Genomic DNA, 27,005 nt, shown 5'->3' with positions numbered 1-27,005 from the left:
AAGCCCCTGCCCAGCCACGCTCCGGGGCCTCCCTCCCTGCCGAACAGGACGCACAGGGCAGAAACAGCACTGCACGGGGCTGCGACAGCAAGGGGAGATCCTAGGACAGCTACTGAGCTCAGCTCAGGGAGAGCAACCCACTGGCCCGCCCTGTCCCACTGCGGGTTGCAGTAATGGGTGCGTGGCCCTGCCCAGTGGGCACCAGCACTGCTGGCATCAGGACTCCAGCTAATTGCTCGTGCCTGGCATCCTCCCTGAGATCTGCTCGTTTCCTGCGTCTCTGATAGTTCACCCTGGGAAGCAGCTGCACGGCTGCACCAGGCCCAGCTCGGCGCAGAGGAACCAGCACTTTCCCAAGCACAGCAGCTTTCCGAAAAGGCAATCGAATGCAAAGCACTTGGCCCTGAACAAGCAGTACAAAAATCACTGCTCCCCCCCAACACCCTCTTGACCTTGTGCCCTACTTATAACGCTTTCTTCTCTTGCCCCACAGTGGCAGAGAAACGTGCCCTCTCAAAGGGGAAAAACACCCCATCCACCCCAAGGTAGAAGGATGCGATCAAGGCTGGTGTAGGAGCCCAAACCCAGGGACGAGCTGCTCATCTCTAAGGCTGCACTGACGCGTCCTCCTTCCTCCTTCCCCGCTGCCAGGCACACCCACAGGAACCACAGGCATCTCCTGGGAAGCGCACTGGTGTCAGCACCTGCCTGCTGCAGCCAAGGCCGACACAGCCCTGGCGCGCGCACAGAGACGGGCTTCCTTGCCAGTTCCTGTGCAGAGCTGTACCACGTCAGGAGGCTGGTAGACCAAGACATGCAGCCAGGAGTTCCTCCCTTGGGAGGAAGGGCCACATCCTCCTCCTCGTCGGTGCAAAACCAAGAATGAGATCACCAGAGGCACTAACTGGCCGCAAAGCCAGGAGGTGTGGGCAAGCGTTGAGCTCTGCTACCTCTCGCGCATGCAGAAAGGAGACCCTTCCCCACCCCATGTACGCATCCCATGCAACAGGCAGAGCAAACCAACACGCAGCCCAGACGCAGCAGTGAGGGCCTGCAGACCCATCTCGCAGACAGAACTGTCCCACCCTGCTTTTTGCACCCACGGGATGCGGTGGGGCGATACCCTGTCCCACCCGCCACGCATCTACCCCAGGCTGCCTCAAGTGAGCACCTGGGGGAGACAGGCAGCAAGTTCCTGCCGCAGCGATGCAGGAGGTGAACCTTACCGGACGTAGAGAGATCTCTTCTCGCTTGTCCGGAGCGAGCCAGAGCCGGAGCTCATGCTGCTGTTCATCATCTGCTCTCTCAAGTCGTGGATCTTTGACTCGAAGCGGCTGTACTCTGCGGGGAGACACAACGTCAGTTCAGGCAGGAGCTGCCCGTAAGCCACCACCATCCCACAGAGCAGGCCTGAACCAGCCCGCTGCAATTAGGTCCAGCGAGCACCAAGAGAGGCAACGACAGCCCGTCCGCGAGGAACCTCATCCACGTCCCCGTGCCCCTCCGCGCACAACAAGCAAGGCTGAAACTAAAGGAGCCGCGGTGCCCTACGCGACGTGGGGCAGAGCATCCAGAGCAGGAGGCCCCCGGGCGCTGCCGAACGCACCGCAGAGGAATTCACCTTTCATTCACCTACATCCCGGGCACCGCAAGCGTCGCGCGGCAGAAACCTGCAGAAGCAGCCGTGAGACCCTCCCGGCGGCAGCGACAGCCGCCCGCGGGGCTGCCCGAAGGGAGGCTGCCACCACCACCGGCGGCCGCTCCTCCCGCCTGCCGGGGCCCTGCCGGCGCGACCTTCAGCTGGGTGTAAAGGTCGGGCCGGAAAGCAGAGGGTGGAGGCACCGCTCCCGCTTATCCAGAGCGGATTGGGAAAGGTTTGCTCCTGTGCAGCGGGAGGCTGGAGCGGCAGCCGTCGCGGGCACCCGGCCCTCGCTGACGCCAGCCGTCGAGCGGCGCTTTTCAGGCCAGCGCTGCTCGCCGCCAGGGACGAGGCCGGGCAGCACTGCTCCGGCGACAAACGAGCAAACAGAGCCGCGTTTTGTTGGGCAGAGAGAGAGAGAGAGACGCAGCTGCAGCCGCGCACACTCGGGCAGGCTCGGCTCCGGCCGAGCAGGCGCTCCGCGGTCTGCCGAGGCTCCCAGCGGTCCCCGAACAGCCCCGCTCGGGCGCTGCCTTCCCCGACCTTGCCGTAGCGGGAGCGGAGGGTGCTCCGCCGCAGGATCGCGGCGCGGGAGCGCTCCGGAAAAAAACGGCAGCGCGCCGCGCTTGGAAGGCGGCCCCCCACCGTACGGCGAGAGTGACCGTTTTTATCAGCGCCGATGCACGCCGGGCTGGGGTTGGGGTTATGCAAACCGTAGCTCGCCGTTTCCTGAGCATCCGGCACTCAGCTGCGTGGCCAGACCAGTCTCAGGATCGCCTTTTCCGAACTTCAGAGCCGGAGTGGCATTTTTACTTACATATATATATACACACTTTCATATATACATATATGAATGTATATATTGCAAAAGAATAAAAATAAAATAAGAGATGCAAAAAGCCCCCAAGCCACCCCCGATAATCCCACAGCTGCACGGAGGAGCGGAGCAGCGCTTCGCCGCCTTGGCCTCCCCGGCTCGCTCTGCTGCTTCGCGCGAAACCCCGGCATCTGCAGCGCGGGACAGCGCGACGGGCCACCTGCGAGCGGCCAGCCGGCGTGGAGAAGGGCTCCGAAAGCGGCTTTCCTCCTCCGCCACCGCCTCTCGAGTGGCGGCTAAATCCGCCACCCGCCTGCAGGAAGCTCGGCCGTGCCGAACCCAGCCCGGCCTGCGTCCCCCTCCCGTGAAAGCCGCCCGCGACTCAAGAGGGCAGGAGAAATCCCCTTCCCTGCGCCAGAAGGCAGGGCTGGCTCGGCCGCAGAGGGGCTGCGAGGGAACGCAGAGCTCGTCACGCACGGGCACGGTTTATTTTATTAGGAAACAGAAAAATCACCCCAAAGGAGCATACGTACTCGCTGCACCCGGACGGGGACTTTAAGCGGTGCATCTCCCGCCAGGAGACCGAGAGACCTATACGCTGTGCTGCACCTCCGCACGCGGCGCGGGGCGGACTGCTGCATCCGTGCCCGCGCGGGCAAGGCACGCTGCCGGCCGGGCCAGCGTCTCCCGACTTCCTTAAGCTTTGCAGGAAGCATGTAGCAGAGCTGGGCTCACGGCTTCCCGGCCTGCTGCCGGGAACACAGGACGCAGGAAGCCCAGCATCTGCATTTAGTACAAAGCCAGTGTTTTACTGGTCTAGCTCATTCGACTCAAAGTTCCCAGGAGGCCCAAGAGCCTCACGCATGAGAGGGACACCCGTCAGAAGCGGGTACAGCTGCTCCACAGACCCCAGAGAGCGAGGTCCGTCTCCCCTAGGGAGCTGCGCAGCCAGGCGCTATCCGTGCGCCCCCGGCCGAAGGGGCATGCGTCTTCTCCAGGGCCTCGGCGGGCTGGAGCGCAGCTGGGCTGCCGGCCTGCACTGTGGCCGCGGTGCTGCCAGAGCCGGGACCGTCCTAGCGGGCACAACCCCGTCGGCTGCTCGCTCCCGCCAGGGCGCCGGGCTGCAGGGATGACCCAGCTCGCCGCTCCAGGCACCCGGCACGCGAGTCGCAGCCTCCCCGGTGAAGCTGGCATCTCTGTCCTCACCCACGGTTTGGGGCTCTGCTGCGCCTTAGGCAAGTGGCTTGGACCCTCCGCGGGCACAGAGGAAGCGGCAGCCCCCTGGGCTCCAGGGACACAGCCGCTCGCGGACCGGGACGTCACCCACAGCTCGGATCCCCTGGCCTGTCGGATCTGGGAGGTTCCCCAACCAAAGCGTACCGAAGCGTGCCCGAGGTCGCAGCCCTGCCTGCGTGCCCGGCGCCGAGACGAGCCCCCGCTCCCCTCCGGGGACACCCTTCTCCACCTGTGACCGCGCAACCCCCTCGCACGGCTCTGGAGGAAGCAACACCTGGGAACAGGCAGGCAGCGGAGGGCAAAAGCAGGATTAGCTGCTGCCGGCACCAGGGCAGAGCAACCCTTGGGTGCTCCAACATGCCACCACCCTGCCCAAGGAGCCCAGCTGCTGCCTGCCCAGGAAGGGGCTTTCTCTGCTGCCCGAATTTTGTTGGGACAGCCTCACAGCTTGGAGGGGTCGGGAAAAGTCACCTGGAACAAAAACTTCAGCAGTGCAATCGAAGCGCAAGCCATGATGTTGGGAATGGAAGGACAGCAGCTTCCTCTGGCTTTATCCCCCAGGGAGCCGGTCAGCAGCATCCAGCCTGCTCCGCGCCAGGCCGTCTCGTCCTACATAAAGGCTTTCCCAAAGAGCCGCTGCCCGGCTGCACGCTCGGACCGTGGGATCCCCGCTGCAGACCAGGAGGGAGAGGGCACAGGCGCCCTCGGCGCAGCGTAGGGAGGCTCTTGCCGCCCGGGCTCCCAGCGCGGCGCAGCCAGGCAAGCGCTGCGCGGACCGAGCCCGGACGCCTCCTCCGGCTCGCGGCGCCAGGAGCCCTCCTCCCACGGCCCGGCCTCGCCGGAGGCTGCCGACACGGCGCAAAACAACCAGGTTGCAAAGAGCATGCTGGAAGCGGCGCAGGGGCAGAAGGAAACCCGAGCAGCAGAGCATGGGGACAGAGGCGCCAGGCGAGGAGAGAGCCGGGGGGAGGAAGAGCCGGCAGCGGAGCTAAGCCGGAGCCTCCCTCCCTGCGCCGGGGAGCCGAGGGTCCCCGGCAGGGCTGCGGGAGCGAGCACGGGGTGCGCTCAGCTGCCACCGGGCCCCTCGTCCCCGGGGGGCTGGAAGAGCCGCCGCGGCAGCTCGCAGCAGACAACCGCTAGCGAGCAACGCTTCTGTCCTTGTTCGCTGGCTCGTGTCCGCCCTCCCTCCGCACCCAGGAAGGGACCCCCTGGGGCACAGCAGCAGCTTCTGCCCGGGAAGCCTGCCCGCTGCTCCTCTCTCCCTGCCAAAACCAAGTGCCAGCTATGTTCGAGACACGTTTATCAAGACGAAAAATATGGAAACAGGTACATTTGCCTCTTATTTCAAAGGCGGCTGCTGCGTGAAACGCCTTGCTGCGGGAGCGGCAACGGGAAACGCCGCGCGGGGAGCAGCAGGCGGGTTTATCACCCGCCGCTGTGCGACGCGCGACCAGGCTGACGCCCTCCTGCCACCGCTCCTCTCCCAGGGCCGGCGCTCCCGCGCGCGGAGCCGAGCCTGCAAAGCACAAAGCGCCTCCTCGAGGGTCCGGGAGATCCCCCCGCCCCGCTCCTGCCTCAGAGCCCACGTCCTGAAGGGATTTGGGCTGCCCAGGGTTCAACGCTCTGGGATTAGATAGCCAGAGGGCCGCGGCCCGCTCCTCTCTCTGCCTCCTCGGCCTCCTGGCCCTGGAACAACGCGGCCCGTTTGGCTTCAATTCCTCTCGGGCCAGCCGCGCTCCCCGCGGCCCCGGCGCTCGCTGCCCCGCAGAGCCGTTGCTTCCGCGGGGACCGAGCCCAGCCAACGGGGCCGGTACGCAGCAAGGCAGGCGGATGGCGATCGAGCGCCCGACGCGGCTCCGCCGGGCTCGGGGATTGCCTACCTCCGCTCCGGGCTGAGAAGGGCCCCGTCTCGACGCGCGCCGCTGCGGTTCAGCTGCGGGAATCGCGGTAAGCGGCGCAGCCCAGCGTGGAGAGGGTCTTCGGCCCCCACCGAAGGGCACAGTCGCGCTCCACGAGCCGCCGCTCCAACCCCCAGCGCACGATACGGGGCTCCGAGCTGGCTCCCCTCCCTCACACACATCTGGTTACTAACTCAGCTTTCTCCACGGAGGCCCAAGGGCTATCCATCGAGCACGCCTGTGACCAAACAGCTGCTATTTATTCCTCCTAGGCCCATTTGCAGGCGTTAATGCCAGCAAGAATGAAGTCTACAATTGCTTTCTGGACACCCGGAAACAGCATAAGGGAATAAAGGGCTGTCGGAGAGGGGAGGTGCATCGGGAGCTGGAAAGCAATCCCGGAGCACGCACAAAGCTTCACGCACATGCCCTGTTTTCTCAGGCACACAAATCTGCCTGCTCAGGGCCAGGCAGGCTCCACAAAGTAATCAGCAGGTCCCAGGGACCATCCAGATGCAGGCTCATTGCAAGCAGACAGTTTCATTCTTTTCCCACTTCCAGCCCAATGCCTGTCACATGCAAAAACCTCCCGGCAATTCCATCTCTCCTCTCAAACAAAGCATTTTATTGCCCCGACTCCACGTGACTTTGAACAGCAGGGTTAAAGTACAAATACCTCCCAACCACAAGTAGTACCAACTCAGGGCACACGGTGCTGTGTGCTTAGATGAGTGGAGATGAAGCACAAAGCCGAAGAAAGCTTTGCAACTTCTAAAAATTGTTGCACAGCCTCAGCACGTTCCTTTTAGAAGCCAGTGCACAAAAAAGCCACCGCTCAAATTTTTGCGTTTTAGAGTAGAGAATATCAAGGCTTTGCTCCACAGGGATTTGTTGGGGGGGAATTACCCTAACCCAAGCATTTGTGATAAGAGCAGGCAAAGTTCATAGGAAGAAGTATTTAAAGGAAAGGGACCGTACAAACACGCAGCTCAGAGGCAGCATCACACAGAAGTGGCTTCCTTGCAAGAAAGCTTGTAGTAACTGCTGGAGGATCGGCACCAGGCATGGGAACTCGGAGAAGAGGAAGAACTGTGACTTCGTTCGGCTCTTCCCTGGTTTTGTCTTTGTTTCTTCCCATTCCTCATGGGGAGGAGCTCACGCACCTCACAGGACCCCCGGGAAGGGTACCTAATCTGCTGAGACTTACGCAAGCAGCTAGTGTCATGACTCTGTCAAAGCTTCAGAGTTTAGACTCTTAAACAGAGGGCAACTAGCAAGCACATGCGTATTCATCCCGTATCCTGCACACAAGCCACCCTCACGCTCGCATGTGGGAGACGGGTGAATTGCAGTCCTCCATGTCTGCCAACATGGATTAACCTCTTGGAGCCCCATCTGACGGGTACCTGTTAACATGCTTCACTTAGCAACAGTTAGTATCCCGTTTTCAGGATTCAGGCCAGATTTGCTGCAGCCAGATCCATATTTTATTTGCCATTCCCTCTACAGGGGTCTGCAGATTCCTTCTGCGCAAGCAGGTCTCGCTCGCAGGAAGACAGCGCAGGCAGCATTTCCACTGGCGTCACTACAACTAGGGTCTCCTTCTCCGGGCATCCCCAGATCCAGCGTTTCAGCTCTTTCAATAGCAATCACCCACACTTTGCGCTGCAGATCCCAGCAAGGCTCCGCATGCCCAGCACTGCTCACCTTGCCCGCCTGCATGAGTTTAGAAACAGTCAACAGCTCGGTAGTCATCTTCAAGCCTCAGCAACTTCAAGCTCTGCTCACTTCGTTAATGCCCAGCAAGGTATTTGTCCCACAAGAGCAAAGCTGCCTCCCTGAAGGGCCACAGCCCATGTGTCGCGTGTTAACGCACACACGTGCTACGAGCCGTGACAGCAGGACATGCTGCGTGACACACGGTACGAGAAAGCCATGAGCTACAAGCTACCGACATTTGAGCCAAAGTCAAAAGGGGTTTAAAAACAATCTGCCCTCTCCAACATCTGAGAGCCTCTCGGACCACTCTTTGCTCGCTTCTTTGCCAAATCTCAAGTGGCAAACAGAGCCAGAAATACAGGAACATTAAGTGCTTCCTGGAAAAAAAGCAAAAACCACACCCACAGCACACCCCTGAGTGGCACTAACGGCTCTTCTCCCAAAAGGGCCTCTGCTTCCCTTCCTGCATGGGATGGAGGAGGAGAAACAGCAAAGACAAGCAACTGCAGGGTGCTTCCCGCAAAACACCCCGCTCGGGAGCGGCGGAAGGAACAGAAAAGGTCCAAGCAAGAGCAGAAAGACATGCGGTGGCCACACGCTGTGCTTCGCAAAGACGACTAGAGTCGTTACAGGCACCGACAACGGAAAAACACTTTGAAGAAAGGAGATGTTGGAGCTGCTGTCCTCTCTCGGGATGCTAGGCGAAAGGGTCATTAAAAGAGAAAGGTACGGAAATAAGCAAAGGGAGGCGAATTCTAGAGTCACAGCACTTAGCACAAACACTTTACTGTTCAGAGTTGTATCACCGTTACCAACTAAGCGGCCACAGCAGACCTCCGCGTGGCCAGCGGAGATCCTGACCCTCGGACATCCTGGCTCCTCTGCCTGCCGGCGGGCTGCACGAGGCCCACAGATGTGACACTGCAGCAGCTTTCATCCCTTCCACCGGGTCCATACTTAGGCCTCGTGACTCTAAGGAGGTTTTCATTAGATAACTAAGGCCTCCCTTCGCCCAGCGGCAGGCAAAGCCCCCAGCCCTCAGAGGCCAGGGAGCAGGACACATAGCGTTAGGCGCCTTGGCGAAAAGCTATGCTGTAGCCTGACACAGGCAGCGCCAATTGGCGGCCAACACCTTTAGGAAGTGAATGAAAGACAAATGCTAATTAAACGTTGTTGTTATGCTAATGTGTTTGACAAAGATACTGCACAGGGCCTTGCCTCAAAGCACACGCCTAGAGGTCCTGGGTCTTGAACTAGCAACTTTCCAAGGGAAAACTGCTGTGCACATCACAAAGTACCACCTCTGCTCCACACCAGTGACCCTCCTTCCCGAGGGTCCCACTGAGGAGAAGGGAAACCAGGACAGCAGGGGCGACATCTGCCCAAGCTCCTGGCCGGGACCATCTCCGCCTGTGCTCTTCCGTGCCAAACGCATTGCCCCTGCTTTCCTGCATAGAAACAGGACCAGGAGGCGGTAGGAAGCTGAATCCCCAAACTCCATCTCTAGCGAGGAGCGGAAGCACGATGGACCTGGATGCTTGAGCTCCCAAGCAGCACGTGGGCTCCAGACTGCAGCCCCTGCCCGATGGTGGTGGGGACAGTCCCAGTGCCAGCGGGACCAGCGCTCCCCGCACCGCTCTGTGGCGGACCCAAGACCTGCTGTAGCATCACAGGGGCCGTGGGCCCACTCTCCCTGCTGCAGCCCAGGTGCACCCGCAGCCCCCCAGGCCTGCGCAGGGGCCCAGCAAGCAGCACGGCAGCCGAGACAGGACCAGCCTCTCCCCCAGACCCAGAGACCCCTGTGGGGACGAGGGGCGGCCGCCGCACCCACCAGCACCGCCGGGCGGGAATCGGGACCCCTCCCCCCCCGGGGGCCCTCGGGGAAGGCCCACAGCAAGGTCCCCCGCGACCTCATGGCCGAGGACCCCACAGCGAGGCCTGCTGGAGACCTCACAGTCGGGGCCCCAGCACCCCACAGCAAGGCCTCCTCAAACTCCAAAGCCAGGGCCCACGGCACCTTCGTGAAGCCTGTGGGGCCCTGTGACCAGGGGCCCTCAGGCCCCCCCGGCCAAGTGCCCCCAGGACCCCCACAGCCCGGGCCCTCAGGCCCCCCCGGCCAAGTGGCCCCAGGACCCCCACAGCCCGGGCCCTCAGGCCCCCCCGGCCAAGTGCCCCCAGGACCCCCACAGCCCGGGCCCTCAGGCCCCCCCGGCCAAGTGCCCCCAGGACCCCCACAGCCCGGGCCCTCAGGCCCCCCCGGCCAAGTGGCCCCAGGACCCCCACAGCCCGGGCCCTCAGGCCCCCCCGGCCAAGTGCCCCCAGGACCCCCACAGCCCGGGCCCTCAGGCCCCCCCGGCCAAGTGCCCCCAGGACCCCCACAGCCCGGGCCCTCAGGCCCCCCCGGCCAAGTGCCCCCAGGACTCCCATGGCCCGGGCCCCCAGGACCTCCACGGCCCAGCACCCCCGGCCCCCCCGGCCCGGGCCCCCCGGACCCCCCCGGCCTGGGGCCCCCAGGACCCCCGCGGCCAGTGCCTCCTCGGACCCCCGCGGCCAGGCCTCTCCCCCGGTCAGGGCCCCCGGCCAGGCCGCCCCCCCCGCGGCCCAGCTCCCGGCCCGGCCCGACGGACCGGCGCTCCGCGGCCCGGCAGCGGCGGGGCCGGCGCGCTAGGGGCAGGCGAGGCGAGGCCCGGCCCGGCCCGGGGGTCACCCGCAAACGCCCCAGCCCCAAGGCGACAGGGCCGGCGGCGGCGCTCACCTGCAGGCCGCTCGGAGGCGGCGCGGCGCCGGCAACAGCCCCGCAACCAACCGGCCCCGCACACAAAGCCGCGCAGGCACGGCCGGCGGGAGGCCGCCGCCCCGCCCCCGCCGCCCGCCGCCGCCCAATCGGCGCCGGCGCCTCCCGCTCCGGCCCCTCCCCTCATCTGCATACGGAGCCCCACCCCTCGATTTGCAGGCGGAGCCCCTCCCGCCCCCTACTCGATTTGCATGCGTAGCCCCGCCCCTACTCGATTTGCATGCGGAGAACCCGCCCCCCTACTCGATTTGCATGCGGAGCCCCGCCCCTCGCCGCCGCCGCCGCCGCCATGGCCTACCTTCGGGCCGGTACTGCGCCACGATGGTCACCGTCTGGCCCGCCCGCTTCAGCGCCGCCGCCGCCTGCTCGTGCGTGGCGTTGCGCAGGTTCACGCCGTTCACCTGCCGGCACACGGCGGCTCGTCGCTGGCACCGCGCCCCGGGAGCCGCGCCGGGGGCGGCCGCCGCCGTCGTCGCCGCCGCCGCCGCCCCCGGGGCCTCGCGCCCTCACTCACCGAGAGGATGCGGTCGCCGCGCCGCAGCTCGCCGCTCAGGTCGGCCGGGCCGCCGGCCAGGATGAAGGACACGAAGATGCCCTCTCCGTCCTCGCCGCCCACGATGTTGAAGCCCAGCCCGGTGGAGCCCTTGTGCAGCATGATCTTCCGCGGTTCCCTGCGGAAGGGGGCGGAGGGCGGGCGCTGAGGCGGCGGCCACCGCTCGGTCCGGCCTGCGGCGACCAGGAGGCCGACGCGCCGCCCGGGGCCGTGCCGGAGACGGGGAGACCGCGGGAGAGCCGGGCCCCAGCTCGGACCGATGGGGAAAGAGTAGGTAAAAGCATGCACCCTAAACGTGAGATTTTAAGCAAGTTTCGGATAGCCCCCGGCAGGATCGGGACGTTGGGGACGGTGCGGCCGTGCCAATGAATTACGTCCCCGTCCCACCGGCGCAGCGCACCAACGCCTCGGCCGCAGACCCGGCAGGAAAGCGGGCGGGCTCCTCTGCCGTCCCCTCCGGCCCTGTCACGGACCGCATCGGAAATAAATCACGTGGCTGGACACAGCGCAGGCCCTGCCTGGCTTAATAGCAACGCACGACAAGTTCTGAATTTTTTGATGATGACTTAATTCTCTTCCAGCTCAAACAATAGGCAGGCAAAGGCAGAAAGACTGCCCGGCATCACAAAAATCCAGGGTCGATTCTCAGCTACACCAAGTCTAATAGGAACTACACCAGCTCCCCAGCTCAAGCACCGTATTCCAATAAGCAGGAATAACAAGGATGCCGGTCAGGTAGCATGCCCTGGCAAAAACGCACGGGCCAGCGACGACCCTCAGAAGACGCGACGTCACGCGCTGTCAGTGCGTCAGCTGCAGTGACCGGCTGAGAGAGGGCTGAGCACCGCCAGTCCAGCAGGTACCGCAAGGAATGACTATTTGCCAGGGCACTCAGCAACCTCATCAATCTAAAGTTAGCCAGGGAGAAGATGGAGCTATTGGGGACGTGCTAGGAATGAAGCCAGAGCCTCAGGCTCAGCACTGGTCGAGGGCACCCTTGGCGGATCCTAAAATATCAGCAGCACTGCACAAAGAGGAGCCTGGGCGAGCGGGGGGTGACTGGTCCCCGCTCACGGCCTCGGCTGTGTGTGACAGCACGCGAAGGAGCTGGGCAGCCCTCCTGGTGCCCATGGGAAGGCACCCAGGGGAATAAAGTTGTTTTCCTCAACAGACAACAAGGAAGCCTGTAGCTGGGTAACTATTGCCTGTGCTTCCAGGCAGCTATTGCAAGAAAACAAAATTTTGAGCCCCACAGGACAGACTTGAGCATCACTGCCTTCACCTGGGTGGACTGGGGGAGACTTTAATGCTTTCGCTGATGCGGACAGCAGAATTTACATCCGGGGACACATGCCAGGACCTTGGGAAAAGTCTCCTGCCTGCTCTCTCCTGCCTGCTCTCCCCTTGAGGGAGTCCTGATGGGCTGAATGTCATTTAGACAGTTACAGACAGTGACCTTATAAGGAGCAAGAGTAGCAGGAGATGGACTGAATGAAGTGCAAGATGCCTTGCAGGAAGGTCTTCCTTGCTGGGCTTGTGCCCTTTTTGCCCAGGCCCAGGGGCAGCGTGGCCGAGGGGAGCTGGAAGAAGCGCTGGGAGGGTAAATTGCCAGGCCTAATCTGCCAGCTGGGCTCAATGATACTGAAGGAAGGGCTGCAGCCTGCCCATCTCCCCCTGCACGCTCACAGCAGGGCTGAATCCTTCGCGGGCAGGCAGCTCTGGGGGCCTGGCCCAGCCAGGCTCGTTGCCTACAACGTGGGGACAGCCCTGCTGAGGACACCGTCCCTGTATACGTCCCAGCCTCGCTCCCAGCCCCCAGGCTGGGCAGCTCTCGCAGCGCAAGAGGCAGCCTGTCCGGCAGTGGCCGTGGCTCTGAACCCAGCTTGTGGCGCTGGGAGCTGGGGAGTCCCTCTGTCCTGCCATCCCTGAAGTGGCACAGTCGGACACACACCCTTGGGGCTGCTCTGGGAAAGGCTGTGTCAGGGGAATAAGCTTCACCGCTGCCTTCTTCCCACCCATGCTCCAACAACCTCTCCCCAAATTCTTCTACTCCCCTGCGTGGGTGCCTCCTCACCCCAGTCCCGTGCTGGCAGGACCCAGCAGCAGCGATGGGGAACCAGCGTACCTGTCTGCCCACGAGCACAGGGCACCTCTGCCCTTGAGCTACCCAGAAATGCAGGGAGCTTAGGAAGGGATCTAAAAATCTGGAGAGCCAGAGCTTTCCAGACAGCCCCAGCACTGCCCCAGCACAGCCCCTCTCAGCCTGCCTCTGCCGGGGATCCTCCCGGCTCTCCGAGCTGCTCCTCTCCCTGTCCTGCAGCTGCCTCGGATCAGGCAGAGCAGCATCCCAGCACCATACCTCTGGCCACATTTGCTCCTGCAGCCTCGCTGCTGTCTGCAGGGGGACGCGACCAGCTGTCCCCTGTAGGACATGGACGACGAGACGTTAACGGTGAACATCGCTGCGCGGCACGCTCTGCCCGCGGCGCCCCTGCCTGTGTCCCGCTCGCGGCCGCGAGGCACACAAAGGGCAGGAATGTTCTGAATGCTCCCAGCTCTGCGCCGCGGCCTTGCCGCGCTGTTTATCTCTGCCTGCTCGCTCCTGGGGCTGCTGCAGGACACGCGGCTTCCCAAACTCATGCTTGAGTTTTTTTATGGAAGCACTGAGAGGACACAGACTTCAGCACTCACTTCACTCTGCTAGACCTTACGGACTTAACTCCTTCCTGCCTTTGCAGGCACAGCCAGTGCAGTCCCAACCAGAGGGAGTGCAAAAGCCAGGGAAAAATCCACAGTGCCCACTTGCAATATTCTCAGACGCTGCCAGAGCCCAGCTCTCCATGCCTCCAGCTCCACAGACACACTACGCGTTGCTGTAGCACCTTTCCTTAAAAGCAGAGCTGCAGCAGAGTCATAACTTTGACCTAAGCCAGCTACGCATTCCTGATGTGTTTAGGGGCTGAATCTGCCTTAATATACCCTAGAAAATACAGATAGAGAGAAACGTGCTGCTCAGCTTAGTCTTTCACTGGCCAAAAGGCTTGGGGGCAGGGTGTGCTGGACAAGCAGAAGGGACCTGGAGTGAGGGCTGAAGTCCAGCCCACGTCTCCTGGGCTTAGCAGGGCAGCTGAGGTCTTTGGTGGTCTTTCTAGCAGCGAGTGGCACGTTTCCTAATGCTAGACCCCAAAAGCACCTACACTGGGGTCATTTGGTCCAAATGAGGTTCAATCCCGAGTCCTAGAGAGACCTGCTGGCACTTAAGTGAGCTGCTAAGTCGCCATGCCCTAGGCCTACAGCTACCACCGAATTACCTATACAGGGCTGGAAACTGAGGCACAGAGCCACGTCTCAGCGGGTTTGTTGGAGGCTGCGGGCAGATACTGCCTTGTGCTAACAGTCTTGTCTTGTTCCCTGTTCACCAGCTTTGGAGGGAAAAGCTGTTTTTGCCATTACCTGGGAATGGCATCTCCCAGTCCAAGCGCTCTCTTGTTAGTAGGACACACCTGGTCTGCAGAACCGTGATCTACCCTGAACCCAGCACCGTGAGCCTGTCAGCAGTGAAAAGCTCTTGGCCTCGCAGAGCCAAATGCTGGTACTCAGTTGACAAGAGCAGTGCTGGGGGAGGCTGCGGGGCCATGCGGGTGAGGGAGAATATCTGGGGCAGGTGTGAGGGTGCAGGGAAGACTGCAGCCGTTGGTCCCTCTGCAGTAAATCCAAGCCTGGGGCTAGAGCTCCTACAGGGGAAGAAGTAGGTCAGATTTCTGGGTCTGCCAACCTTGCTCTTAACCAGGCACAGATGATGAACTTGCTACACCCCTTGGTTTTTGCTGCCTCCCAAGCAAAGCACAGGAACTGCTGCTCCACCTTAGCCCAGCAGCCCAGGCAGTCTAGGAACCAGTTGCTGGCATGGAGGAGGACCAAGTGGCTTGGTGGAAGGTAGAGAGACACCACAAGAACCAAGAGGGAGAGGAGCCCCAACTAGGGAAGTCTCATTGCAGGTCTCAGTCGTGATACAGAGTCCACTCATCAGTTTTCATCCTGGGAGGCAGGATGTGATCCCTGCTCAGACCCAAGCTGGATGTTGCGGCATTAACACCTCAACCTTAGCATGAAGCGAAAGCAGTGCGGTCCTTCACAGCTGTGGTGTGGCCCACGGGAAAACAGACACTCTGGTCCAGGCCTGGGTACTGCAGGCCAGCAGGACCACGGGAGCCATGTCCGCGTCCACAGTGGGGAACAGACTTGATACTGGATCTGGGCCATGGCTGCTGACAGGAGTCTCCTGGGATTCAGCTGCTTTATGGGGGAGGCACTGCCTTTGCCCACAACAGTAAAATGCATTTGGAGCACACTGGTCCCAGTGTGTGGTCTGGCTGATGCACAAGCCGGCAGACCCCTGACGGTGAAGCTGTCCCAGGGATGGGTGATGCCTGCAAGGGCTCAGCACTGCTCTCCCCTTGCTCCTGGGATGTGTGAGGGAGGCGCTGAGCCCGCAGCACCGCTGAAAAACTGCAAATCCCGCTGGGAGACCGTGGGCTGTGCCTGGGGACAGCAGGCGGCCCCAGGCCACACAGGGTCTGAGCGGTGCCGGCCTGTCTGCAGCAGGCGCTCTGCAAGGCAGCACCATCCTCTAGCGGCCACCGGCACGTGCTGCATGGGGGCCACCGCCGAGCCACCGCTGCCGGATGACATCCTGGCCAGCCCGGACTTAGAGACTGCTCTTGCTGCTGCCTGGCCCACAACTAACGTCAGCACGTGTATGAAGGGGCAACGCAGGGGCTCGGTGGGATTGGGGTCTCTGGCAGAGGGACAGATGGGGCGTTTTCAGAGCAGTGGGAATCGATGAAAAAAGCATAAATCCTGTAGTATGGCATGCTCCCCCCAGTGCCCTGACAACACGACAATTGCTGCACACGGAGAGGAATGAACGCGGGGAACAGGCTGCAGAGCCTGCATCTTGGACACTGCCACCCCGGTGGGAGAGAGAGGACCCAGATGGAGGCAAGCGCTGCAAAGGTCACGGTGCGCAGCAGGGCCCTGGCCTCAGCTGAGCGCCGAAAAGCTAGAAATCAATACGGTGAATATGATCGCTGATGTTCTCCGAGGAGGACAGTTTGCCTGCCGCTGTCACTGCAACGCCACCCACGCGTGCAAACAAAGCCCACCCCAGGGAGCTGGAGGCTCCGCGCAAGCAGGAGCCGTCACACAACAAGTAACGCCGGCTCTCGCACCCTGGTGCCTCCCGGCCGGCTGCTGCGGCTGCTTCTGGGGATCAGCCCTGTGCAGCAAGGCAGCACTGATGCCTGAGGACAGGTCCGCTTCTCCTCCTCTGACTTCTGAGAGAACTGGACAAGCCCAGCCAAAAATGGGACTCTGACATCTTTCACTGCAAACGCAACTCTAAAACCAGCCTGCAACCTCAGCCGTAACTGCAGAGCCAATCCTAATCCTACCTTGAATATCAGTCCTAAGAACACAGCCTGAGCCCTAAATCCAGCCCTGGCCTTGAGGATACCAAACCCAAGAACGGGCTCAACGCCCGCCCCACAGCTGCTACAGGGTGAAAGCATGGGAAAAGCTGTAAAGGAAAGGCAAGGTCTCGCTCTCGTATCCTCAGTAGGAGACATCACAAAGTTCTACAAGCACTTAAACTCACTGAGAGTACTGTCTCCTTTTTGCTTCTCTTAAAGAAAAGCAATGTCTGCCTTTTGTTTCCTACGTTTAAAACTGAGCTTGGCGCAGGAGCCCGCGGTGCTGCTTGCGCTGGATTTCACCGTAAGAGCAGAGAGCAACTTGCGTTCATGGTATCGTAAATGAATGAAACAAGGGAAAGGACAAAGCTCAAGCTCTGGCAGGCCTACCAGAGGCTCAGGAACGCTCAAGGAGGAGCAGGAAAGGGAATGGAGAGAATGGGGCGCCGCAGAGAGCTGGGGGGCAGCAGACCATGGGGGCAGTTGCTGCCTGATTGATCTCAGGAGGAACAAGCCTGCTAGAGGGGACCTTGGGCTTCGCAGGGCTGCAAATGAGCAGGACAGGCACTGAGCACTCACAGGGACGCCTTTGGCCACGGCTGAGGTGGCTCTACACCCAGAACCGACGGGGTGAGGTCAATAAACCAGAGACAGATGGTGAGGAAGGAGCTGGGTGTAGGGATGCCCGTGGCCGGTACTCACCTGGTGAAGTCCTCGTCCCCGAGCATGTGTCGAGGGATGGGCGAGTACCTGGATGGAGTCACCTGGGGAGGGACGGGGTAGGCGGGCTTGCTCTCCACGCTGCCCAGGTAGCCCAGGCTGGAGTTATGGCTTATGTGGTTGTCAGCCAAGGCTGAGAAGGCTGCGGGAAGGAGAAGGGCATCAGGACCAGAAATCATGGCATAGAGGCTTCAGTGTAGCAGAGAGCAGCCCAGCAACGCTCGCCGCCCAGCTTGCGCTCGTCCGTCAGCCCCCAGCGCGCTCTCTCCTCCCCTCTGCCAGGCTCCCATGCCACCGTCCACCTCCACGGCTCGGTCCCCACCACCGCCGTCCCCTCCTGGCCCAGGCACTGCCCCGGCCGGCGGCATACGTACTGCTGGCATAGTCGGGGGGCGCGTACATGTCGTTGAGGTGGATGTTGCCAGGCTTGGCCACTTTCAAGTACACCATGTCGGAGGTGTTCTTCAGGGCGGCCACCGCTTCCTCGTGCCGCACGTCCTGCAGGTTCGTGTTGTTCACCTGCGGGAGAGGAGGGGCAGGGTGAGCGCCGCGGCAGCGCCCGGGAGGCCGCTCGGCCGCAGGCAGGGTCCCTCGGTACCCGCCGCCCCGCGCGCAGCCCCGGCGAGGGGCATCGGCCCCTGCGCGGCAGCCTGGGGGCGGCTGCTGGGAAAGGGGCCGGGGCTCGGCGGAGCCCTTGCGGGAGGCAGGATGCGGCGCTTACCGCCAGCAGCCGGTCGCCGATCTGCAGGCGCCCGTCCTTCTGGGCAGCGCCGCCCTCGATGATCTTGGTGATGTAGATGCTGTTGTCCCCGGGGATGTGCTGGTTCCCAATGCCCCCTGCGATGCTGAAGCCCAGGCCTGCGAGCAAGGGGAGGGCAGCAGAGGGGCGAGAAATGGCTGGCCAGAGCGCTGGGCTGGTGCCCGGGGACGGCACGGCCATCCTGGGCCGCGGGGCTGTCCTGCACCCTATGGCATGCCATGCCGCAGGGCCATCCCGCACCCTCACCCCGCAGCATCCCGCACCATGGGGAAGTCGTGCCCCCTGCGCCCCATGGCATCCCGCACCCTGTGCCCCCTGGTATCCTGCACCCTGCGCCCCAAGGCATCCCGTGCCATGGGGCTGTCCTGCACCCTGTACCCCCCGGTATCCCACTCCCTGCACCCCCCGGTATCCTGCACCCTGCACCCCCCAGCATCTCACTCCCTGTACCCCCTGGCATCCCACTCCCTGCACCCCCCGGCATCCCGCACCCTGCGCCCCCCGGCATCTCACTCCCTGTACCCCCTGGCATCCCACTCCCTGCACCCCCCGGCATCCCGCACCCTGCGCCCCCCGGCATCCCACTCCCTGCGCCCCCCAGCATCCTGCACCCTGCGCCCCCCGGCATCCCGCACCCTGCACCCCCGGCATCCTGCGCCCCACGGCGTCCCGCAGCCTGCACCCCCCAGCATGCCATGCCCCCTCTCACCCTGCAGCATCCCAAATCACGATGCCGCCTCGTGCCCCACGGCATCCCCCCCCCCCGAGGGGCCGCCCCACGCCCCAGCGCTGCGAGCCGGCTGCGGCATTCACCTTTGGGCCCCTTCATCAGGTTGACCTCCATGACGGTCTCCGGCGGGGGCTGCCGCCGGCGCACCACCAGCCGCACCACGGGGCCCGCTTCCTTCAGGGCCTCCACGGCCTTGCTGTGCACCACCTCGGAGACGTCCACGTCGTTCACCCGCAGCACGCAGTCGTTCACCCTGCGGGCACGGCGCGGCCCCTGAGCACCCCGCCGCCAGCCTCCGGCCGCGGCGAGGACCCGTGCAGCCCCCGCGGCCCTCGCCCCGGCCGCCCGCTCACCCTAGACGGCCGTCCATAGCTGCCGCTCCCCCGGGGATGATTTTGGTGATGAAGATCCCCGGGTCATCCGGCACGTGGGGGTTGTCGATCCCTCCCGCGATGCTGAAGCCGAGGCCGGAGTTACCCTGCGGGAAGCGGAAAGCGCGGTGCGGCAGCCGCGCAGCAGCTCCGGCGCGCCGCCGGCAGACGGAGGCAGGCGGCGGGCGAGGGGGTGGTCCTTGGCGCGGGAAACCTCCCCTGGCTGGCGGCTCCCCAGGAGGAGACACGGACGCCGCAGCCCGCGCAGAGGAGCGGGGCTGGTGCCAGGCGTGAGCGCCCGATCCGGCGGCACGGCCAGCGCCGCTGCCGCCTCCCCGGGCAGAGCCGGCAGCTCCGGCAATGCCAGTGCTGGACTCTGTCCAGCCCGTCGCTGCGGGCAGCAGGTCAACCCTGCACCGCTGTAAGGGAGAAAAACGCACCAAAACCTCCCAGCAGGAGCCGGCGGCTGCAGAAACATACTGGGGGACTCGAGGCGCCGAGCGGCGTATTCAGCTCCTCCTCCTCCTCCTCCTCGTGGGCACACGTTGCGCTTACCCCCCCACCGCCTCCCCGGGCGGACGGCACGCGGCCCCCGGGCGGACGGCACGCGGCCCCCGCGTCCCCAAGTGGCCCCCGGCACGCCGCTTCCAGCTCCGCGCTCGATGCCAGCGGGCAACTGCTGCTTTTCCCGCTCTGCCTCGAAGACGGGCCGGCTCGCCTCCTTGCTCGCCCCCGCGGCCCGGCGCGCGCCTGGTCGCGGCCGCTCGGCCAGCCAAGGCGCTTGCAATCTGCCAAAGAGCCTGAAGACGCTTGTTTTTATTCCGAGCGGCGAGAGGACATCGAGCGCGAGGAGGGCTTCAGCTTTTGCCCCGGGGATGCTGCGGACGCGGCGGGCAGCTGCAGCTCCGACCGCACCGGTTCATCTCTCCGAATACACCCAAGGGTGCCGCGTTGCTCCGCGGATGGCGTTTCCTCGGTTATCGCCCTCCCGCCGCATTTGCCCTCCTCTTTCCAGCGAGGACGACGGCTGAGAGCGGTCATCGGCAGCAATCCCGGGCACCGCGGGCTCGCCTCTGGGAGCCAAACGCTGCGCCCCAGGGTCCCCACCCTGACGACGGGGCCGGGCGCTGCTCCTGCGAGAGACGGGGCTCTCCGCTCCCCAGCGGCGGCCTTTGTCGCCCGATTTCCCCGGCGCTTTGCGGCCGCGGGAGGGGGACCGCCTGCCGGGGACGCCGCCGGCTCCCGCCTCGCTCCTGCCGCGGGCCCACGAGGGACGGCGCCCTCGAGCATCCCTCGGGGCAAGGATTTTTTCCCCCCCCGCCCACAAAGGCGGCTCAGCCCACAAAGGCGGCGGTGGCGGCGGAGGCTGCGGCCCCCGGGTAACCTGCCGGCCGCCCACCTCGGTGATGCAGAGCGGCGGAGAGTGGGGGCGATGACTAAAGGCAGCGAGGAGCAGAATACGGCGCGAGGCACCGCGAGGCAGCCCGGGCTGGAGCAGGACCCGTCGGCCCCGTTTCCCTGCTGTCGGCACCGAGGGCTGAGCCCCACAGCCCTCGTCCTCGGCCCTGCAGGGCCCTCTTGCAGCGGGGCCGGCGGTGACGTTGAGCCAGCTCAGAGCGCTGCACGCACCTCCCCGGGCTCTGCAAAGCCTGGCCCGCGAGCATCCTCCGGCTCTTCCCGGCCCCGCGCCATCCTTCCTTTCCTCCAGGCACGGATGCAGCTGCCGTCTGCTACGCGCTGCTCCCCGGGAGGCCTGGGAAAGCCCCGTCCCATCCGCGCGGCGCGCCCGGGGACGAGCGAGCCGGGGTCCCGCAGGGAGGGAAGGGGCCGGGGGGGGTCCGTCCCCCCTCCCCACGCGCGGGGGCTGCGCCGGTGGGCGGGCGGGAGCTCGCCGTGGGACGGCGCCGGGAGCTGCGCCGCCCGAGCACTTACCCTTTCCAGCACGATCTCCTCGTATTTGAACACGCCATCGCTGCCGTTCACCTGCGGAGAGGGAGACAGCGCGTTACGGCCCCGAGCCAAAGCCCCCCCGGCTGTAACGCGCTTTCGCTCGAACCCTTTATTGTCTCAGCTCGTTTCGTGAGGCGACGAGGAGCACGCCTGGACGCACAACAAGAAACGACGCCTTCGTTACACGACGTGTAATTAACCTCTGGGATTCACTGCTGCAGGGAGGAAAGAAAGTAGCTTGGTCAATTCTTAAAAAAGCGCCGGTCCCTACGTAATACACACCTTTAGTAGCTGGCATCTTCTAAACCTCTTGGTAACAAGGTTTTGTTGAGATGAAAGCGCAACGAAGAATAATTGATTCTACTAAATCAGTGGGTCGCAAAGGAAACAAGGTGTTAGGAGCCTAAGGAGCGGGGCAGGATAACAGGGGAAAACATGCTGATGCCTTTATATAAAAGAAAAGGCGTAGACTGTCTCGATGCTGCACGTCCTACTGATCTCCGCGTTGGAAAAAACCCCCAAGCCCTAGCGTGAGAGTGGGGCTCTGAGAAAGGGCCTGCGCGGCGGCTTGAACACCTCTCCCCGGCAGCGCCTGGAGGAACAGGGACCGCTGTGTCAGAAAGGAAACTAAAAGAGCAGGGACGTGATTACCGGCTCTAGAATAAGGGATGCTAAATGTACAGGTCCAAAACTGCTGTTTCCCCACAGGCAAAAACGCATGGAAAACTACGGCGGCGGTTCCAAAACGGCTACAAACACTTTTTTCACGCACCCCAGGACCTGAACTGCTAAACTTCAGCAAGATCTGCAAGGCAACGGGGCATTTGTTTGGCTAACGAGAGCGGCCGCAGTTGTTCTGCTCAACCACAACAGCAATTTGGCAGGCGAATAAAATCACACCTCACAATTTAGGTCCCTCTTTGCGCGACAAGGGGCCTGAAGGCAGCCCGGCCCCCGGGACAAGCGGGCGCCGGGTCTCCCTCCACCGCGAGCCGCCCTCCGGCTTCGCTCGCGGCTCGGAGCAAATTTCCGGGGTTTGCAGCGCGGCTTTTCCATCGCTGGCTAACCGATGGCTGGTGACTTGCCCAAAGCAGCTTGCTGTAAGCGCGCCGTATCCCAAAGCCGCGACGCCTCGGCTCTGCTCGGACACAGGTCCCCTTGTGCGGCGCCCGCGCCGGCCGGGGCGTGCATGAATGGCTCCTCTGAGGGCGAGGAGCCGCATCCTGCACCGGCGCTCTCGCAGCCCCGCCAGCGCCGCGCCGTTCCTGTCACCGAACAGGCTCCCGCCGAGATTGATAGAAAGGAAGCACAAAAGGGCCTGCGAGCGTGGCCAAGGCCAGCCCCGAGGACTGTCTTGTGCCGTCTGCCCAAGCGCCGGCGAGCCTGCCGAAACCCGGAGGGCCGAATCGCCGCCCTGAGGGGCCGGCAAACGTTGTTGACGCTGAGGACAGCGTTTACCCTAAAGACGTCGTCCGAAACGACGGAACGAGACTCGCCGAAGCAGCTGCGGGGCCCTTTTTATGGGTGGGAATAATCGGGTGCCCGGCTGGAAGAGCAGAAGGGGATCCGACCCCGGGATACGCCACCCCGAGGTGGGCGCGCTCCTTGCGCTGGAAGGCCTTCCTCGGCCAAGGAAATCCTGCACTTGGCCGTGGGTACCGCGTTTTGAGAAGGACGAGTCCAGAGAGACAAGATCAGAGCTCTAGAGAGCATCAGCTAAGACGGGAGGCTGAAGAGACCTGGGTGGTTTATGTCCAAAAAGACAAGATGGAAGGAAAACACAAACACAAACGCTAACTAGGGAAGGGAGGGCAATAACCTGTCAGAGAGGCTGCAGAATAAGTTAGGCTGGGAGGGACCTCTGGAGACCTCTGGCCAAGCCCTCTCAAAGTAGGGCCACCTTCAAAGTTGTTCAGGTCTTTTATGGCCGCTATGGCCAAGACAAGGAGTCAGGGGCTTGGACTGCAGCAGGGTAGATTCACATTAGGAAAGCTTTGAGGAAAAAAGGCTGTGCAGCACCGAATCGGACAGCCTGCAGGGACTGCGGCATCCTCCTTACCAGAGGCGCGAGGAAACGCAAGGAAGACAGGCAGGAGGGGAGCAGGGCTGGACTCAGTGACTTTACAGACTTCTTCCCAGCTCTGCTCTCCTCCGTCAGTGATTCCCACCTTCCTCGGGCCTCTCTCCAGCTATTTGCCTTGTTTGCCACGTTTTCAATGCTGGCGTTTCATGGGAGTGCCTTGGTGGGAAGCCCTAGCAGCCCGCCCCGCGGTGCCTGACACAGCTTCAAGCTCTCCCAGCCCGCGTACGGGAGAGGGACAACTTGCACCTCTCCTCCGTCTCCCCCTCTATGCGTGAATATATGGGGGCACAGACATCACATGGCTGGATTGCTGCTGGGAACGGTGGGATTAACCCCAGTTCAAGGCGAACTTCAGCACGGGGAACGGCATCCTCTCCGGCCACACTAAGTCCTTGCAGCGTCAGCGGGACGCAGGCCGGACGCTGCCCGCGGCAGCACGCAGCGGCCCCGGGCAGCTGTTGCCCAGCTGTTGCCTGCTGCCGCAGCACGACCAGGGCCGCGCTCTGCCTGCGCGTCGGGGTACCGCTGCCCTCGTTGCAGGCTCCGGGCTCGTCTCGTCGTTGCAGCCGGGAGCCTCGCGCTCACTTCACGGCTTTGCTTCTCCGCAGCTTTCCAGCAACTCGGATTTCTGGCACCCTCTGTTACTACACACGTCGTCCTCTGTGCTTTGGCATTAAACGCTATTGCCACACAGACAGCCGTATGCACACCCACGGGCCCAGGGGAACAGCACATACATACCTACAGGATGGGGATGTGCTGAAAACTTTGACAATCTGTGAGCCGCGGAGAGAGCCAGCAGCGCGCGAGCCCCAGCGACAGAGCGGCAGCCCCCGGCGCGGGGCGGGCGCAGAGGCAGCCTCGGCCCGCGACCCCGCCGAGGACCCCGCGGAGACCTCCGACAGGAGCCAGGCGGGCAAGCGCGGGGACGTCCCCGCTATCAGCGCCGCGGAGCCCTTCGCGTGGCTCCCTGCAAGCGCGTCGCGGCCGCCCTTCGCCGGCCCGTCGCGTGCGGGCAGCAGCCCGGCGCGCCGAGGTCAGCCAGCACCCAACGAGGAGCTTGAGCTTTGATTACGTCCCCCAAATTCATGCAACAGACGACAGCTAATTGCATAAAGACGCCAAATGGAGAACTTAATATATACCACGTAACCAAGGTAACGAGCCAACACAGCAAACGCTGAACGCTGTATACCAGTCGCTCCCTGATGGCAAAGGCGATCCGCGCGGCACCCACCAGGACAGCCGCGGCCTTGGTTGCCATCCCTGCTAATGAGCCGGTCCCAGGTCCGCTGGGCAGCCGTGAGCATCCCTCCTCCTTTTATCTCCCCCGAGTAACATTTGCATGCTTCACCAAGGTGTTGGAGGCTAATTAGCTGTTCCCAATCCTCATCAACAGCTGGTCTGAAGGGGAAAAGAGTAACGGTGGTTTTTTTCCAAGCCCTACCCACGCAGCAAGCCCACCTGAGGCCGCAGGAAGAGGCGCTCCTCTCCGGCCTACTCTTCTCCTTCGTGTTTGGAGCAGCAGGGAAATAGTTAGCAACGATGACATTTAAATCATCAACAGAAGGCTGCAGAGTTAACACTCATGCGATAAACAGAAGAGCGCACACCTTCCAGAGCTACTGCAAGCTGTCTGCCGGCTCAGCCGGCCAACACCGCGCCGTCGCACGTGGAACGCGCTCTGCAATTTGCTAGAGAGTTCATTATTTAAAAAAAAGAAAAAAAAAAGAGGAGTAAAATTTAGAAGCCTGAGATGGGATCCTTAAAAACCAACCCAAAGAGCTCAGTGGGCTGCAGAGAGGTGGGACGCGGGGAGAACAACCCACTCGCTCCTGCCCTCAGCATGCTTTGCCTCCAGTTTTTGGCCTTGTGCACGGAGTAAATAAATGCCGTATTTAAGGCCTCCTTTTGCAGAGCAGCTTGCCAAAGGGCAACGGTTACGAGCCTGCTAAGCTGAGGCAGGAGGAAGGGGGCTGAATCACAGCCTGACAGCCTTCTCCATCAGCCTGCGCCCAGCCCACGCGCCGAGCTGCCGGCCGCTCGCTGGAGGGCCGCTGCGACGGCGCCGGCACCGCGAATCGCTAGCCGGGCTACAGCGTTACGGCAGCTGCGCTAACCTACAGCGCGACGGGCAAGAGAGAGCTTGTGCGAAGCCTGAAGGTGGCCATTTAGGTTTAATTTTCCCGGCTTTCCAGGCTTTGAAGCAGGTTCTGCCCTGCCAGCCCCGGCTCTGCCCCACGGCCTCTGCCGGGAGCCGGCGAGCGGGGTAGCAGGGTCGGCGCTGCGCAAGGAGGTTGTCTCTGCGCTCGGCCAGGCACAGACCCTGCTCGCAGCTCCTTCGGCAGGGATTAGGCTTTCTGGGGAAGCATTTCACCTGCTCGGACCTTGTTTTCAGAGGAGCTTTGAAGCTGGGAGCAAGGAGACAGCAGGGCACCGGCTGGGAGCTCCAGGGAACCAGGCTTCGAAGCCCTGGACATTTCGAGAAGATCACAGGGCTTTGGAGTGACCTTCCCCGCTCACTCTTGGGCTGCTTGGCAGCAGCCTCCGTGTACCCTTGGCAGCAATAAACCATCTCAGCTCCAGAAAGGCAGCTCCGAAACACAGAGACCACCATCTGCAATGGGAACCATGCTTCCTCGGCTCCCTCTACCCTTTATGGACAGGTTGTGTGAAATAAATAACATCCTTGAGCTGGCACAGGTGATCCCCCCACCAAGCCCGTCCGCAGCTCGGGAGGACGCTTCTGCTCGGAGACAGAGCTCTAACAGGGGATGTGCATCACACCTGGGTTAGCAAAAAGTCACGTGGGGACACGGGGAGGACACTGAAGCCCTGGCAGGGGCTGCCTGGACAGCGTGCATCCCAAAAGGCACTCTGTGAGGGGATCACGGACAGACTAGGAAGGGAGCAGCAGAGCCCTGTGTAAGGGCATTGGGGAGCCAGGGACAGACAGAAGGTGTACTCTCACTTACAGGTGGGTTCATGCAAACCTGGCTCTAACACAAGGATTATTCTTCAAGGGATCCTTTTAATGCAGCAGGAGTTTCATGAGGTGCATGCAGTTTTGTCTGGTCATTACGTGCTGGGCACGGGGCTCGGTCGCGGGTGAGCAGAACGGAGCGCCGGCCCCCGGCGGCGAGCGGGGCCCAGCCCCGCAGCACTTACCTTGCGGCGCTGCTAGCGCCACATGCTCTTGGGGACGGAGGTGGGTGGACAGAGAGACTGAAATGTGAAGCAGACTTCTTGATAAACAGCCGGGGCCAAATTCAGCCCAGCAGCTAGTCCAACAAAATCAATGGAGCTAGAACAGGAAGGAACTAGACTTCATCCATCTGTTTATCATTAAGTAAAACACTGAATAGTTAAGTAATTAAGGACTGGAAGAAGTGACATTAACCCTTCCAAATACATACTGTACCAACAGGCTTCAGCTTTTATTTTTGTAAAAAGAGTGCTTCCAGGCTTGCCGTTGTAGTGTTCTCTTCTGGGTAAAGCCCCTATTGTCATTCCTTTGCTGACCTGCAGAACCGTGCTGAATTTGAGTTTGTGAACACTATTTTTCCCGGGGCCCGAGGGAGCCTGGTTCCCTGGAGGAGAGGGCAGGGCTGAGCAGGGCTCTCCCCAGCTCAGAGCGGGGGGTACAGCCTTGTCAGACACATGTTCTCCGCAAGCCGCTTGGCACCGCGTTTGCAGCGGGGGAGGCTCGTATCTGTGCTGTCATGACATGACAAAGAAGGAAAGGAGGGTTTCCAAGCCGGAGTTCTGATAGGAGATAAACTGAGGCTGGGGAGGTTGCTTTGCCCTGGGAGCACGCTCCACCGCGGACCCCCATGAGGAGCGCCCTCCGGCACGCCACTGGCACAGGGTGCGTTTCCCAGTTCAGTCCAGAGGACAAGAGCCAGCGCAGCAGCCTCAGCCGGCCCCTTTCTTTAACGTTATCCCTAAAAAAGGGGGTTTGGATGAGGGACTGAGGCAGAGCGTGGCAGGGCGCCTTTCCCCACCCATCTCCTGTCCCATCCCTGGCTCCCACAGGGCACCGCCGCTCTCCCCTTCGCTCCGCGCCAGCCCTGCCCCACACACGCCGGCCAGCACCCGCCGGGCACTCAGGGTTTTACTGCACGGCAAGGAGGGGCTGCCGGCCAAGGTGCAAGGAAAGGCGTGATGCGGCTACGGGGTTAACGAGACGGAGGGGAGGGAGACAGGAGCCAGCAAGCGCAGGAGTGCAGAAGAGCGAGGGCAGAGATCGGGGCCAGACTGCGGC

At 62.7% G+C, this 27,005-nt stretch overlaps 1 protein-coding gene across 6 annotated transcripts in view; it reads right to left on the bottom strand.

Annotated features, from left to right (window-relative positions):
* DLG3 (discs large MAGUK scaffold protein 3) overlaps window positions 1-27,005 on the bottom strand; it is a 61,122-nt gene that overhangs the window by 19,064 nt on the left and 15,053 nt on the right. For all 6 annotated transcript variants that reach the window (XR_011143559.1, XR_011143560.1, XR_011143561.1 and 3 more), the window contains 9 exons: window positions 20,641-20,691; window positions 18,691-18,815; window positions 18,421-18,590; window positions 17,569-17,705; window positions 17,222-17,366; window positions 16,830-16,989; window positions 10,618-10,774; window positions 10,402-10,504; window positions 1,227-1,341 (listed from right to left, as the gene is read on the bottom strand). Coding sequence is in view for 3 of the 6 variants with exons in the window: in XM_068957581.1 (XP_068813682.1) it covers window positions 1,227-1,341; window positions 10,402-10,504; window positions 10,618-10,774; window positions 16,830-16,989; window positions 17,222-17,366; window positions 17,569-17,705; window positions 18,421-18,590; window positions 18,691-18,815; window positions 20,641-20,691 (1,163 nt within the window). In the remaining 3 variants the exon portion in view is untranslated. The remainder of the gene's footprint in view (window positions 1-1,226; window positions 1,342-10,401; window positions 10,505-10,617; window positions 10,775-16,829; window positions 16,990-17,221; window positions 17,367-17,568; window positions 17,706-18,420; window positions 18,591-18,690; window positions 18,816-20,640; window positions 20,692-27,005) is intronic.

Source organism: Struthio camelus, chromosome 11 (assembly GCF_040807025.1).
Source record: "Struthio camelus isolate bStrCam1 chromosome 11, bStrCam1.hap1, whole genome shotgun sequence".
Lineage (NCBI taxonomy): Eukaryota > Metazoa > Chordata > Aves > Struthioniformes > Struthionidae > Struthio > Struthio camelus.
Note: the sequence above shows the minus strand (reverse complement) of the source record. Positions and strands in the feature narration are given on the sequence as shown.